Below are 14998 nucleotides of genomic sequence, written 5' to 3'. Positions count from 1 at the left end.
AGAATTCAATGACAATGTAGCACATCAAATATGTCCAAGACAACACGCCCCAATTGCTAGCCGTCTTTAGGCAATGCAACCCCTACGTCCTAGTTTTCAAACGTCCCAACTTTGGTCATAACACGTGTCAGAAAATCATCGAGATGTACATAACTTCTATACACGTTGAATGTACTTTTTATTATCAGGTCCTAATAGATACAACAAGTCCGTGTTATATGATTAAATCATCATTTTAAGAAAGTGCGATAACAAGTATCTTTCATGGCCTAGAGTGTAAGATAGGTCCATCCCAGCCCGAGTGTAGGTTTTATTTGTGAAAACGAGGTTTACGGAGTGTTGGGATGATTCTATCATGGTGGATGCTTTTTCTCTCACCTCAGTTAAACAAAATATAGAAAAAAACGTTTTTGTTGCTGGAGCCCTTTTGTGCGTAAAAAGGTAGATCAATACTGGTATTTCTTTTATCTTTGCCTCTGGGCCGCTCGATTTTATTTTTTTTAGCTGCCTTATATGTAGTGTTTGAAAATCGGACTCCATTTGCTATCGATAATCGAAGCATTTCGATTTACTTTCGAATATTAATCGGTAGTTTATAATATCAGTGAGGAATACATTCGTTATACAAAGTGTATTCATGATTATTTAAATGGTTAATCCTGGAATAAGTACGTGTGATGCTATAGTCATGCTTTTTGCAATAGAAACTACACTTCCATTTCCTTTTTCTGTCCTAAATAACTTAACGAAAACACATAATAACACAACACATTCTTTATAAGTGCACATCAATTGCAAAATGATGCACACCGCATCAAGCAAGTTACCTTAGGATTTTCTATTTGTAAAGCATATTAAATATTTGTGAACCAGCTTAACATTCAATAACCTGTTATATTGAACATTTCTTTAGAATATCTTAATTTATTAAATCTTTCACAAAAAAGTAAATAGTTTATTACAAACGGTACCAAAAAAGGTTTCAAATACAGAATGCATCGAGCCGAGATCCCCGATATTTGCAGGTAAGACCAGACCAACTACATCATAGAGACAGGTTATTGATGAAGATTTATGAAATATATAAACAATTTAAAATCATTTGTAATTTTGGGAGAGTTTGTAATTTTTTAAGCAAAAGTGTTTGCATTCACCGTAGTTGTAGAGAGTAATCATCCTTGTTAAAATGAACTTAACGGGAATTAACCGGAAGGAAAAATTGACATTTACTCGACTTTTACCACAAAACAAAAACAAATACGTAGATACCGGAAGTACCATTAGCGAGATCGATTTTGGACAACCACTATCGATTGTCGCCGACATAGCATTATCAGCGACGATTAATCGATTGTACTCGATAATCGTTTCATCACTAATTATATGTATGTAGTTTAAAAATGAGACCAGACGCTTGAAACATTTTGGTCTGGCCATTGTCAGTATTTAACTTGATTTTAAAACAAAGATTGTTTGTTGTTAACTCTAAAGGAAAAAAAACCACAAAAACACACGTACAGTGTATGTTTTAATCCGATTGTGTTCTGTTCTGTTCTGATTTTCTATTTTTTCAATACAATATAAAGAAAGATAACCCACGCTATTATGTTAATCTATTCGATTGCCTTAATTTCCTTGTTTGCCAATTGTTTATCCCCCGTATGAACAATAATGCTTTAAATCCTATTAAGTACCTTTTAAGTATCGGGATTAAAGTGGCTTAAAGATAGTTTAATAATACACATGTGTAGCTTTATTACAATAGTGTAAGAGATATTGACATTCTTATGAAATTTTATCACCGATGTATTGGTAATTAAAAGTTAGAAACTAAGGTGAATTAGGAGTGTTTTTGATTGAACTTAGCAGAGAAAAAAACGGAGCAATTGATTTGTGGTAGCCCTAAAGGTTTAATGGACAAACAAATATATCTAATGTCAGTTTTTTTTCTCTATGGGTTGGATTTTGTGTACTGAAACAATGGAGTAGAAATAGATTTCCACTTAAAGCGTGAAATGTAAGTTTACTTTAGTTAAATATTTGTTTAGTTTTATCAATAACAAATGAAAAAGTGATCAATCTTTGAGTAGTATTTTAAAAGGTCTTTTATTAAGCGTTTATAAGTTCTAAATACCCTTAAATGCTCACTGATTATGGAAATAAACCCCCATGGCGGAATTATATTCTTTAGGTATGAATATGTTTTTGTTTTAACTAATTATAACACGCATTATTCAATTTGTTTACAGTGCATAGTTTTAGATCAATTAAACTTGATTTTGATGATTGTTTTATATTTTAAGTAAATAAAAGGTGGCTATCACAACTACTATAAACTGTATTATTTTTCTTTCCATATAAACATACCTTTGAATGCTGTATGTTTTTTCTCCATTATTTCTCTTAATAGATATGTTTAATGTTCTCATTTGAAACAGAGAACCATCCGATTTAATACTTTATTACCCCCTATGTTAAATATATAGACAATTTCTGAACTGAACCAGTAACAAAAGATATGACAGAACGTTTTTTTTAAAAAAAGACATAAAATGTCTCTTGCGGACCAGGGGGATGGGGAAGGGGTTCACCTCTGTCCCCTCTTAGTGAGCTGTGTATGACAACATGATAGATGTAACATCAGCCGATACGTTCAGGTCGGTTTCAGGAGGGGAGGGGATGGGCGAAGGGGTGGGAGGGGAGGGGAGGGGAGGGGAGGGGAGTAAGGGGATGGGAGGATTCACACCATCCCCCCATTCCAAATGGAAAGTCTTTATGTTTCGGTTTCGTGATGGAGAGGGTGCCATCTTATTTATACCCCAAATGTACTCTCCTGCAAAAGCAATATTAAACAAAGCAAAAAAACAACGTTACTTTATAATATACACCAATGAACTAAAGTTTTCGTTCAAAAATGCCCAATTTGAACGACAAGTAGAATAAAATAATATTATAAGCCTAGATTATATATTTAAATGCCTCATACTCAGACCTTGTCCGCACATTTGGTCAATCTATGTTTTATTCATTCCCAAACTGCATAAGTACTTTTCCATAGCTATGATGTTAAACACCCTTCTTTTTTCGGGGGTGGGGGTGGTGGTTGGGCTGGGGTTGGGTACATTTTTACGACGCCAAGGGAATGTCCATGTGCGTCGGACCCAGTGAAAGTATCAGTCTTGTTAGCCTCGAAGGGCATAGTGCACGGGCATATTGTAACCCTTGTTAAAGCTCCTCGGGAACCCGCCCCATTAACGTTTCTTAGTCGTAACCTCATAATGTTAAATCTGTAAACACGTAACCAATGGCAGTAAAATCGAACCCTGTTGGCTCGAACTCGCTTGGCTCGAATTCCCCGTTGGCTCGAACTGGATGTAAATGACCGATTAATATATATACTGATGGTTAGCATTTCAGCTTAGCTCAAACTTTTCGAAATTCGATGTACTTTCGCCGGTCCCTGTTCGAGCCAACGGGGTTCGACTGTTTTTTTCTATTTACGACTAAAATCAACGAAGATCTTTATAGAAACGAACCAGATTGGTTCTATAAAGGGATCGCCAGTGTGTCACACGGGACCACCGTTTAACGTCTCCCCATCCCTCATGAACACAACATGTATAAAAAGAGGTGGGAAGGGGGGTCGAATCTGCGACCCATTGGTTGTCAGTCAAGGTTGATATCACTAAACCAAGGATGCGCCAACAAACATTGTGTTGGCCCTATGGTACATATCGGCGTCCGCCTCTCCTCCACAGCTGTGGCAAGGTTTACTGTTTTCAAGGACAAGGAAAGAAGAAAAAACTTCTGAGATATGCGTTCTTTATGACTTAATTGCACATTTTATCAAATTTTATCCATATTATACAATCAAGGAAGTTGTTAGTTATCATAAATTTATGGGCTGGTAATGTTCACTTCAACTATCTTCAAACCCAAAACCTCCAGAGTTCGAACTAGTGCGGGGGCGAATTATAGTATAATAAATAAAATGCTTGCCGATGTTTATTAGCCCAATAAAATGTTGAAAAAAAAATGAGGAAAACATATCGTTGAGTTCTTTGGCATTGAATTTAGTTACTCATATCAGCAAACAGAAAATTGTGAGTGTGGTTTAGTGGTTTATATGTACTTGTCTCTCACCCAAGAGGTCGAAGTTCCCTAAAGAAAATTTAAACAATTTCTAGTCTAAAATTGTGTATTTGGGGCGTTTTTTATTACATTTGTTCCCATATATTGAAATAAAATGCAAACATATATATTGAAATAAAAAGCAAACATATATATTGAAATAAAAAGCCCCACCCCTTGATCCGCTTGTGGGAACAGTCTTATGGTATTTCAATAAAGGACAACTATATAAGCAAAATAGTTGTTGTTTTTTATCAAGAAAACAGAATCGGAGGCGTTTCACAACAGTATATATAGCTTTCTTCACAATCGAACTTAGATAAATGACCATCTTCTTGTAAAATATATTAGTATAATCCAACCTAATACAAATATCTTACTTCCTGTTCCAGATGAGCAGCATTGGGATCCAGGTGCGCCGTGATCCCTGTCTCCCGAGTATCGCACGTGGCGCCCGCTTCCGGAAGCTGCCCGGACAGACGCCGCCACCGGCCATGAGCGCCGACGAGGTTCCATGGCGAGGCCAGGGCGGACGGCCGCCAACGATGAGCAGCGTAGAGTTTGACAGACAACTAGATAAAATTTCAGTGTGGTTGGAGGGTTGGACGCATGAACAAGTGAGTATAGCTATGCCCATTTTGGATCTAATGAGAGTAAGCCATGCCCATTATATATATATATATGAGTAGAATCTACTTCTTGAATGTAAGCAATGCCAACTGCATACTAGTACACATCATAGGTAACAGTCTCGGTCAGGGATGGGGAATCTATGAAACCTTTTGGTTTCTATAAAAGTTTCATGGACTGGCATGTGATCTGCGGTACTTTTCACAAACATTGAGACAATGTTTCAGCTAAGGCTCTTTTATTTAATTATACAAACACATAATGACATATTTCACCTTTAAAAGTTAACAACGATGCCATTTACAACGTTGTTAAGTTGGACAAAGTTCTGAATAATCGGCCTATAGTTATATCAATTTTATGGAAATATCATGTTTACTATCGGATACAATACTACCACCCATGGTACGCACATGCTTCTTTCTCCTCCCCCCCCCCCTCTCACTCTCCCGCCCTCTTTCTTTCCCCCCATCTCCACCCACTCTCTCTCTCTCGCGCGCGCTCTCTCTCTCTCGCTCGAACCCCCTCTCTCTCACTCTCTCTCTCTCACTCTCTCTCTCCCCCCTCTCTCTCCCTCTCTCCCCCTCTCTCTCTCTCTCTCTCTCTCTCTCTCTCTCTCTCTCTCTCTCTCCCCCTCTCTCTCTCCCTCTCTCTCATCCCCTTCTCTCTCACTCTCAACCCTCCCTCTGTCTCCCCCTCTCTCTCTCTCTTTCTCTCTCTCTCTCTCTCTCTCATCCCCTTCTCTCTCAATCTCAACCCTCTCTCTCCCCCCTCTCTCTCTCTTTCTCTCTCACTCTCATCCCCTTCTCTTTCTCTCCCAACCCTTTCTCTCTCTCCCCTCTCCATCTACCCTCCCTCTCTCTCTCTCTCTCTCTCACCCCCTTCTCTTTCTCTATTCCCCTCTCTCTCTCTCTCTCTCTCTCTCTCTCTCTCTCTCTCTCTCTCTCTCTCTCTCTCTCTCTTATCCCCTTCTCTTTCTCTCTCTACCCTCTCCCTCTATCACAATCACTCTCTTTCTCTGTCTCTATTTCGCTCTCTCTCTCCCTTCACAAAATGGTGTTTCTGACGATTTATCAATATGTATTCCATATGCTTTTTATAATTATGATATGGAGTTCCATTTTAATACTTTCTCTTTTTCGTTAAGTTGCTTTGAGTTACATAGTTATGATAGACCTTTGTTTGTTAATAAAAGACCACATAAATAGGGTCTTTTATCTGCGAGATTTCATTCATTTTCAAAGTGCACCCCATCATGTTCCAACCTCTCCTTTCTTATTATCTTTTGATCTTTGGCTCAAAAGGCAATCCGAAGCTGTTTTCTATAGAATGTTCTGAAGCTCAGCCAATTATTGTCTACAGAATGTCAACAGAATCAAATTATAAATCATAAACATTTATTTTTTTCATTTTTAATGGATTTGAATCGATACTCGAACGATATATAGCATTGTGCTCCTAAGAGTTTCAATAGATTGATAATGTCAATAAAATATAAAAAAGAAAACAAAAACGTTGTGATTTAGTTTTGAAAATGAATGGATGCCATAAATAGTGCTATAAATGTTTAATTTTTGACATGAAAGACGTTAAAATAAGATCATAATTAATGGTCTGACAACATAATGAAAATGCTGTATAATATTTCAATTATTGACTTTGCTTTTTAGGAAACCACGTAAGGAATAAAAATCCTCAGAGTTTCTGCTTTCAAATACATACTAAATTTAGATTTAAATTTATAAATTAAGTGATGAATTATATTTTACTCGTTAAAAGTGTATACTATTGTAATACATGGAAATTCATGGTACATGTTATAAGTGAAGGAATTTCAAACTTATATTTTTAAAGCAGATAAAACAGATTAACGCCTTCGTAAGAATTGTTCACAATATTTAATCTTAAGAAATACCGATTGACCCCAATACTCAGATCGTTTTTGCCCTGCATTTTCAGCAGAGCGAAGCGTATTCTGCAGACTATAAAAGAACTGAATCAATACAGATCAAGTAATTTAACCCTTCAATCATTAGTCTTTTTAATCTTAACAATATTACACTTTCCGATTGAATAAGATTAGATAATAGGCATTTATATGTTACCATTGATATTGAATATCTCGTGAATTGATTTCGTTTTTCATTAATGTTGTGTTTACCTTTTCCATAGAATCAATTAAGACGAAATTGCAATGGCGAGCTTTTTCAATAATTGTTTAAGCAAATATATAATCATGATTTACCGCAGAAATATAAATGGTTTACTACGGAATATTCCTATTTAGCATGTATACCCGTTTTTACAAATTATATTTTTTTTATTTTGTATAAGAAAAAAGAGAGGTTTGTGAAACACTTCGCGTACGTGAAATATTTATGTGTAGCCAGGGGCGGATCCAGGATTTGACGTTAGGGGTGTAAGTTAGGGGCGTAACCTTTCGACTTGCGTACCTCCCTCAGAACCGATATGTATTATGTGTTGGCAGGGGGTTTCGGGAGTCCTCCATCTTGTTATTTTTAACAGTCCGAAATGGTGCATTGTGTGGGTATTTTATTTGTCTTCTTTTTTCAATATAGAAATAAAAGTAAACTTGGGCGATTTTAGGGAGGGTGGGGGATGAAGGTCGGATGCCCCCCCCCCCCTCCACGATCCGCTAGTTGTAGCATAACGTATGTGTATAAGTTGCAGTTGTGTTGAATAGTCCTGTGCGAAGTTCAAAGCTTTTTCTCAAACATGTACTTGTAAAAACTCGCTGATTGTCACAAAAATCGCTTTCCTCATACTTCCGTTCATGTCATTCTTAACGTGTATAATGGATGACGTAACTTGCACGAGAAGTATCTATCACGTGCACGTACACGCACCAGTGTAAGTTATCACGCGCAGCCGCTCTATAAAATAAATACAATATAACTGAACATTCGTAAATTCGTATTTGTATTTCTGATCAAACATATTTTCCATCCGATTCTGAAATGCCGTACCCGAAATTGATCATTCGATTAAAGAATTTGATCAGGATTATTATTGTATTTATTTTTTCTTAGCTATCTGAGTTCATTTCCATAATTTCTACAACTGTCACTTCAATTGGTTTATATCACGGTGTACTACAAATACCCTATAACGAGCATTTGTTAGCATTTAAGGGGAATAATAAAGGTTATTTTATTTATTTTAAATCCGTTCAAAACAAGGAAAACATACGATTTGTTTACTAATAAAAAAAACTAAAGTGATTTTTTTCAACAGGGGAATTTGTGGCTATGTAGCTATAACTTGACCCCCCCCCCCTTCTATTTATAAAGGCTTATAACTTTTTATCTTTAATGTTTTTAAAAGTGCATTTTACAAACCATGAGCGAGCGTCCCTTTAAAGTACGGTCAAATTTAATTTCAATAAAATGTTGTATCATTGGAGGTAGATTAACTTGACATTTTGTATCACTCTGGCATTTTTGATGTTTTCTTTCCTTTCGTACAAATATTTGTTCACGACTCAAGACCTATTGAGGTAAATGGACTTTTAAGTTACTGCCAAATGACCATAGTATGCCCATTTAGGTTTAATCATCTTAACTTTTTAGTTAAACAAATATTTGTATATAAATAAAGGAATCCTGTTTAAAGTGAAACCTTAAGACTGTAATCCCGAACTATACATAAATTAGATATTTAAAAGCCAGTCTTTGAAAGCAAATAAGGTAACTTATGTTAGTTGAATCCGGGTTTGGATATAAATTCTTCAACTTAACAAACAAGCGGTTCACCAATGACGTTGTTAAGTTGCATTTGCAGGTCCATACGCCTATTTATAAAACGTTTCCTTGTTCATAATATATTCCTTGATTCATGTGACAATTTGTAGTATTGAACTCTATGATTTCATATCGATTTATTTGGTAAATGTTTATTCATTATTTTTTTTACTCTTATTTTTGAAGCACGACTGATGTCACTAAACAAAATCAGTGTTTTTAACGAGCGACCAGAACTACACTGTGAAATACTATAACCTTCGATATTACAAGAAAATGACTTAATACCTGTTTTTTGGTGAAATAATTCTGTATTTCAATGTTTGATACCTCAAATGTAGCAGTACATTTAAAATTGTCTTTAGACTTAATCTACAGTCGAAACCCTATGGCTCGATATCCCAGGCACCTGCAAAAATACTTCGAGCCTCGCAAATATCGAGCCAAGCGGGAATGCTGACTTACATACAGAGAAAAAAATCGATCCTTTACATTAAGTTTGAGCCAACGAGGACATCGAGCCAAGCGATATTGAGTCAACGAGTTTCGACTGTATACTATTGGAATCTCCAATATAATTATATTCAAAATCACATCAGGTTAACAAACCAACAAATCTAGGTATGCTTTAAACATCATTAATATCTTATACACTTGTATGATTTGGGGATGCCAGGTCAGATGTCTTGTTATTTATGTATTACCCTGTAACCACGTTGGTTCGAACTCCAAGGGACCGATGAATATACCTCGAGCCTCGGGAAGTTCGAGCCAAGCGAGACTGCTTGCCTTCAGTAAAAATAAATCGGTCATTTCCATCCAGTGCGATCCAACGAGGAAATCGAGCAAAGCGAGTTCGAGCCAACGGGGTTCGACTGTAATTGAAAGGGTTTAATGAGTAGAGATAAGATATTTTAAGAAAATACCTAACCAAAAATAATCAGATTACTTAACTTCCGTTCTCAGAAGAAATAAAGAACAAAATACAAAAATAAAATAACGTTATCTATATATTTGTTCCATTTATTTTACATCTAAGTTATCAGTAAGAAGTATCCTTTTCAATGATAACAACATTATATGAGTGTCACTAGGCCTCAATTTCAAGACCTTCTTAAACGTAACAGGCTTAAGTGACGCGTATTGACGCCAAATAACTTACTTAAACTTGATTTTACAAAGCAAAGAAAAAATAATCTTGATTATCATAAAGATTATTTCATTTTAAAGTCTCAAAACCTTTCGAAATGAGAATATTACACAAACTTTACCAAAACAAAAATGGTGTGCTTTGCTTGACCCTGTTAAAAAGGACTTACAACAATTCGAGAAATCTTGGCCATGCATCAACATTTACCATCGTTACCTCGATAGTATATTTATCAGATATCTTCAGTTGGAATTTAAAGGGGCATAATACAGGTTGATGTAAACGAAATTGAAACACACGTGGGAATTTATGGCCACGTAGCCAATAATTGAAAATAATGTTCAAACATAATATGTTTTTGTTTTGTTTTGATCATTTAAGTCAAATGAGTTTAACTTAATAATACATCAAATTTGTTTTGTTTTTTTTCATCAGCCTATATTGTGTCCTTGAAGGGATAATTTATGCTAGATTTATATTAAAAAGCAATGTAATCAAGGGAAAAAAATGTCCCGTATTACATGTACTACAGACGCCATTAAATACATTATGCCTTAAGATATATTGTAACGATCATATGGCTGAGTGATTTCTATGGTACCAGTCGAACCCCGTTGGCACGAGCTCCTAGGGACCGATGAAAATACCTCGAGTCTCGGAAAATTCGAGCCAAACGGGAATCCTAACCTTCAGTTTATAAAAATCTGACCTTTACATCTAGTTCGAGCCAAATATGATTTCGAGCCAAGCGAGTTCGAGCCATCGGGGTTCGACTGTATATTTATAAATATATTTTTTAACAGGTATTTCCCCTTGATGTATTAGTGAGTAAACTTTTAAAATATGTCATTAAATGGTGCCTTGGATTTATTCACTTTCGTTGAAGTATCTTGCATGTTGAGAAATGGTCGTGTGAATTGGTACGTTCAAGATAAGATATGATTAATCATCTTCTTTTTCAAGTTCTTGTTTAAAATGGGTTTGGTCTTAAAAGTCGTATTTACACACTTGATTTGAATATAATTATCAGTTCATTGAAGTGTTTTGTGGAATGACACGCAAATACGCACTTGTCTCCTACAAAAGTTTAGACATGACATTTAGAGTGAAAATCAATCGTGCGCATGAACTAATCATTTATTATATGATCTCACAGCAGTATGCATTCCAAAGCACGTACGAATATTGTAAACGTGTTAAACTGTATTTATTTTACTTCCTAACTGTTATTTCATGTATCTCTCTATGGGCCGATTATTCGGAACTTTGTTAATGTTAACAACGTTGTTAACGTCATCGTTGTTAACTTTCAAATCTTTTTTACCCTGGAACTGATTTGGACACGTTTGTGAATATGTAGTATTTCAAACACCAGATTCGGCCGTACGAACAAAAGTTCACTTTTAAAGTTAACAAATATGTTGTTAATAACGTTGTTAACATTGACGATGTTCTAAATAATCGACCCTTTAAAAATATATGTAATAGTCATTGCACTGTTTTTATCCGCATGCCATTTATTGAACGGTTAAGCTCTGCCTACTGGTTTCCGTTACAAGTTACAACGAAAACACTCTAAAATACGGAGTACAAATAGTCAACTAGGTACAACTCAACACTATAACTTCCACATCTTCATAAATATCTTGAAGTCAACCTAAATATACTGTTTTATGCCAACTGGTCCTGTTTTTGCACATTGGAATTGAGGTGGAGGCCCGTGATATCCAATATATCCAGGCAATGCTCATATCGCCCCAAGATTTTTTTCTTTAATTGCCCCTAATAACAGCAAAAACACGCTGTCATAAGTAATTCACGGGTGCCATGAACTACGCGGTTTATAGACAGTTTAGAGGATGTGAGTGGTCTAGTGGTAAAGGTGTCCGCCTCTCACCCAAGAGGTTGTGGGTTCGATCCCCACCAGGGGTAATCTTTCACGGCCTCTCATAATGCACACCCTTACTGGTTTCAACCCAGGAAACGGACTCGGGAGTGATTCAATAAGCTATCAGCTTTTGTCACAATCGACCTTAAATAAGTATGAACTAAAAAGACAATTTAAATCAGTAACTTCCAATATTTTTTCAGAGGTGCCAGATTCTAGAGGGCATCTTGCGGCGCAGTAACTACACCCAGTTCCGGTTCCTGTCCACCACCCTTCAGCCGGCCCTGCACCGGGACTTCATGTACACAGCCCGCGCACAGTTCCCCGCCCTTGACTTTCAGCCCGTCAGTACACACACAAGCCGAAAACTCAAGGTTTGTATTCTAAACATTTGTTGTAATATTTCATAACTTGTTTTTCAACGATATGCGTGCAATAAATGTACAAAGTTAACAAGTATTAACGACACAGTACACGTCAAGTAAAATCGCGCATTAACCGACCGCGCCATAATCAACGATACTTCAGCATCCGCATAAATCGTCGACTCCTCGACTTATTTACGGGAAGTTACCACAAAACCCAACAGGACATATTCAAAATAACAATCCAGACTTAATATTTTAACATTTTCGCGGAATGAAAACGCAACCTAGCCGACCGCGACATTAAACATACTTAAACTTCTGCAATAAAAAAACGACTCCTCGTTATTCCCCATACAGGAGAAGCTCCACAGTACCCGACAGAACGATTACCACCGGATAGACAGCGCACACCTGCGGGAGGACGGACAGGCGCTTGAGAAGTCGCACGAGAAAGCGGCGCTCAAACTTCCACACATAACCAATGGGTAGGTTTTTGAAGGGACTCGTTCATGATTTGTAAAATGCAGTATTTACGGATTTTTTTCATTACGAAATAAAATGTAGCAAATCATAAGGAGTCTTAAAACTAAGATACTGATGACTGGAACCCTTCATCAAATATTGATATATGCTCAAATATTGTCTTTAAAGTCCATTTAAAAAACAACAACTTAGTAACGCGATTTAACTAAACGCTTTATCGTGATTGGTTGATTGACATTATCACGTGATGCTTAATTACCAGGAACTCGCTTACGCCCCGAGAAACCGGAAGTCTGTGGTCAGTAATCCCTTCTAAGCGTCCCCGGCGTAGCATGAGTATGATGGAGCGACAGGGGCCGGAGAAGTGGGTAGGGGATGGGAACCCTTTATATGATAAACACCCTAATATCAGGTAAGTTGCTTTAAAGGATGGTTCGACACAGTAAGTCATTATTGGTCCACAAATAATGCATACACTTGTTTCTTCACTACGTAGAACAGTGTGTGTGTGTATACCAAGTTATAAATTATGACATATGCTACGGTAGAAGGCAACATTTTGCTTCGAATGAAGACTAAAAACAAAGATAACTTCACCTTTTTTCACCAATTTTAATGAAACAAAGGGCAGTTTATGTCGCTTAAAGAAACCCGCCTATGTTTTATTACCCGAGTTTGATTAAGTGATTAGTTTCCTCAAACACCTCGACAAACCTGTATCCAAAATAATGTTTTGACAGTGCTCCATCAGGTGGCGGTTTTGTGAAAGGTTTGTCGAAGTGTTTTAAGAAATTTAACCCTCAATCAAACTCTGGTAAAAGACGGAATGCGGGGATCTGTAAGCGGAGTAGACTTGTGCTATATTTCATTTAATATGGTTAAGAAATAGTAAATCTATCTTTGTTTAACTCTTCATTCTTCATGCAAAAATTGCCTTCCGACAATGCATTATGACGCAATTTATCACGTGGTTTACACGATTGCACACTGTAAAATAGTAATGATATCATTGTTATAAACGAATCCACAACAATATTCCTATTGGAGTATTCTGTTCAGGTCTTTCGCGAGCAGTATATATAACTTAATTTAATAATTATAATAAAGAAATTAATATTTCTATTTTAGCCGACTGAGGTTTGTTGGGATTTATACTTGGCATGCTTTTAACCTTTAGATTCGGAGATTGAATTCTGAACATTTCTACCATACAGTTTAATACACACAATACTTACAAAGAAAATTTCAGACGTTTGACTATTTTATTGTTGAGCATTAGTTGTCAAAATGGTGTCCATGATTCAGAATCCAATATTATTTTCTAGTCTAAGATTATTTTAACATTTATTTATTTATGCATGCATAATATGAATATGTGATGAGTAAAAGTCCAGTTAATATGACATAAGAGAGGCTAGGAAACGCTAATTGTACGGGTGCGTGCACCGGTTTTACATACTTGTACGGGTGAGTGTATGAGTTTAACATACTTGTACGGGTGAGTGTACGGGTTTTACATACTTGTACGGGTGAGTGTATGAGTTTAACATACTTGTACGGGTGAGTGTATGGGTTTAACATACTTGTACGGGTGCGTGTACGGGTTTTACATAATTGCACGGGTGCGTATACGGGTTTTAGTACTTTCTCAGTGCTACGTCATCCAGTGATGTGCAAAAAAAGTCACTTGAAAATTGAATGGGCAAAAACTTTTTAGTTTTTAAAATAAACAATTTTAGTATCTCATCCAGCCCTTATCCTCTGAAAATTCCCGCATATTCGCCCTGTGTAGACGTACAAGGCTCAGACCATCTCGTTGGAACTTCTTGAGACCATGTACACGTACGAGTAGCGATTCCTAACTTCTCTCCCCTTATGTTACTTGTTCTGCGGATCGGGGCAGCTTGTCCGTACTGCAACAGCCTAACTTTCCTTTGGGACAAAGGTGTTCGTCGCCATGGTGTTGCCAACACGTTGTTTGGATAGAATATTGTGGTCTTTAAGGCTTTTGCTTTTGTTTGGACAATACCGATACATAACTTGTTTACATTTGGAATGGTACAATGCAGATCGATTATCCGCCCTGAATATGTCATTCTGATAAATGTCGGTGAATTAGATCAAGAAACATTACATCGCGAGTTTTATAATTTCAATCACGAGGTTTTGTTGTATTAATTGTTGCATGCAACATCGTCAACGAAATCATTGAACAAGTAGCTTTCGTATAAGTGAATATCGTAGTACCATCACGCTACTTACTACATTTTTAAGCCCCGCCTTCTTGATGCCCAATTTAGTATAGTAGTTAAGGTCGCACCATATAGGTTGTTGTAATATATAAAAGAACAATCTTAATAAAATATAAAGTTTAAATCATTTGACTATAATGTTCTAAGCAAGGAACCATATGATTAAGGAACAGATAAAAAATATAAGCGTTTGTTTGGCGCTTTTTAATTGGGGAATGTGTGGCAACGTAGCTATTAAATACAGAAGGTTAATATTTCTCTATCAGTACCTAAATCAGATGTTGATATTTTTGTTTTGGTTATTTTAGTCAAATTAGTTTAACATGAAAATGCAT

At 36.4% G+C, this 14998-nt stretch overlaps 1 protein-coding gene across 2 annotated transcripts in view; it reads left to right on the top strand.

The window, feature by feature from the left end:
- The first annotated feature begins 1757 nt into the window (after positions 1-1757).
- The window catches only part of LOC128236846 (uncharacterized), a 34066-nt gene continuing 20825 nt past the window's right edge, over positions 1758-14998 (top strand). For both annotated transcript variants that reach the window (XM_052951970.1, XM_052951969.1), the window contains exons 1-5: positions 1758-2017; positions 4524-4748; positions 11764-11934; positions 12286-12413; positions 12674-12823. In XM_052951970.1, coding sequence (XP_052807930.1) covers positions 4524-4748; positions 11764-11934; positions 12286-12413; positions 12674-12823 — 674 coding nt within the window. In that variant the 5' untranslated portion in view covers positions 1758-2017. The remainder of the gene's footprint in view (positions 2018-4523; positions 4749-11763; positions 11935-12285; positions 12414-12673; positions 12824-14998) is intronic.

This window comes from Mya arenaria, chromosome 6 (genome assembly GCF_026914265.1).
Source record: "Mya arenaria isolate MELC-2E11 chromosome 6, ASM2691426v1".
Lineage (NCBI taxonomy): Eukaryota > Metazoa > Mollusca > Bivalvia > Myida > Myidae > Mya > Mya arenaria.
Note: the sequence above shows the minus strand (reverse complement) of the source record. Positions and strands in the feature narration are given on the sequence as shown.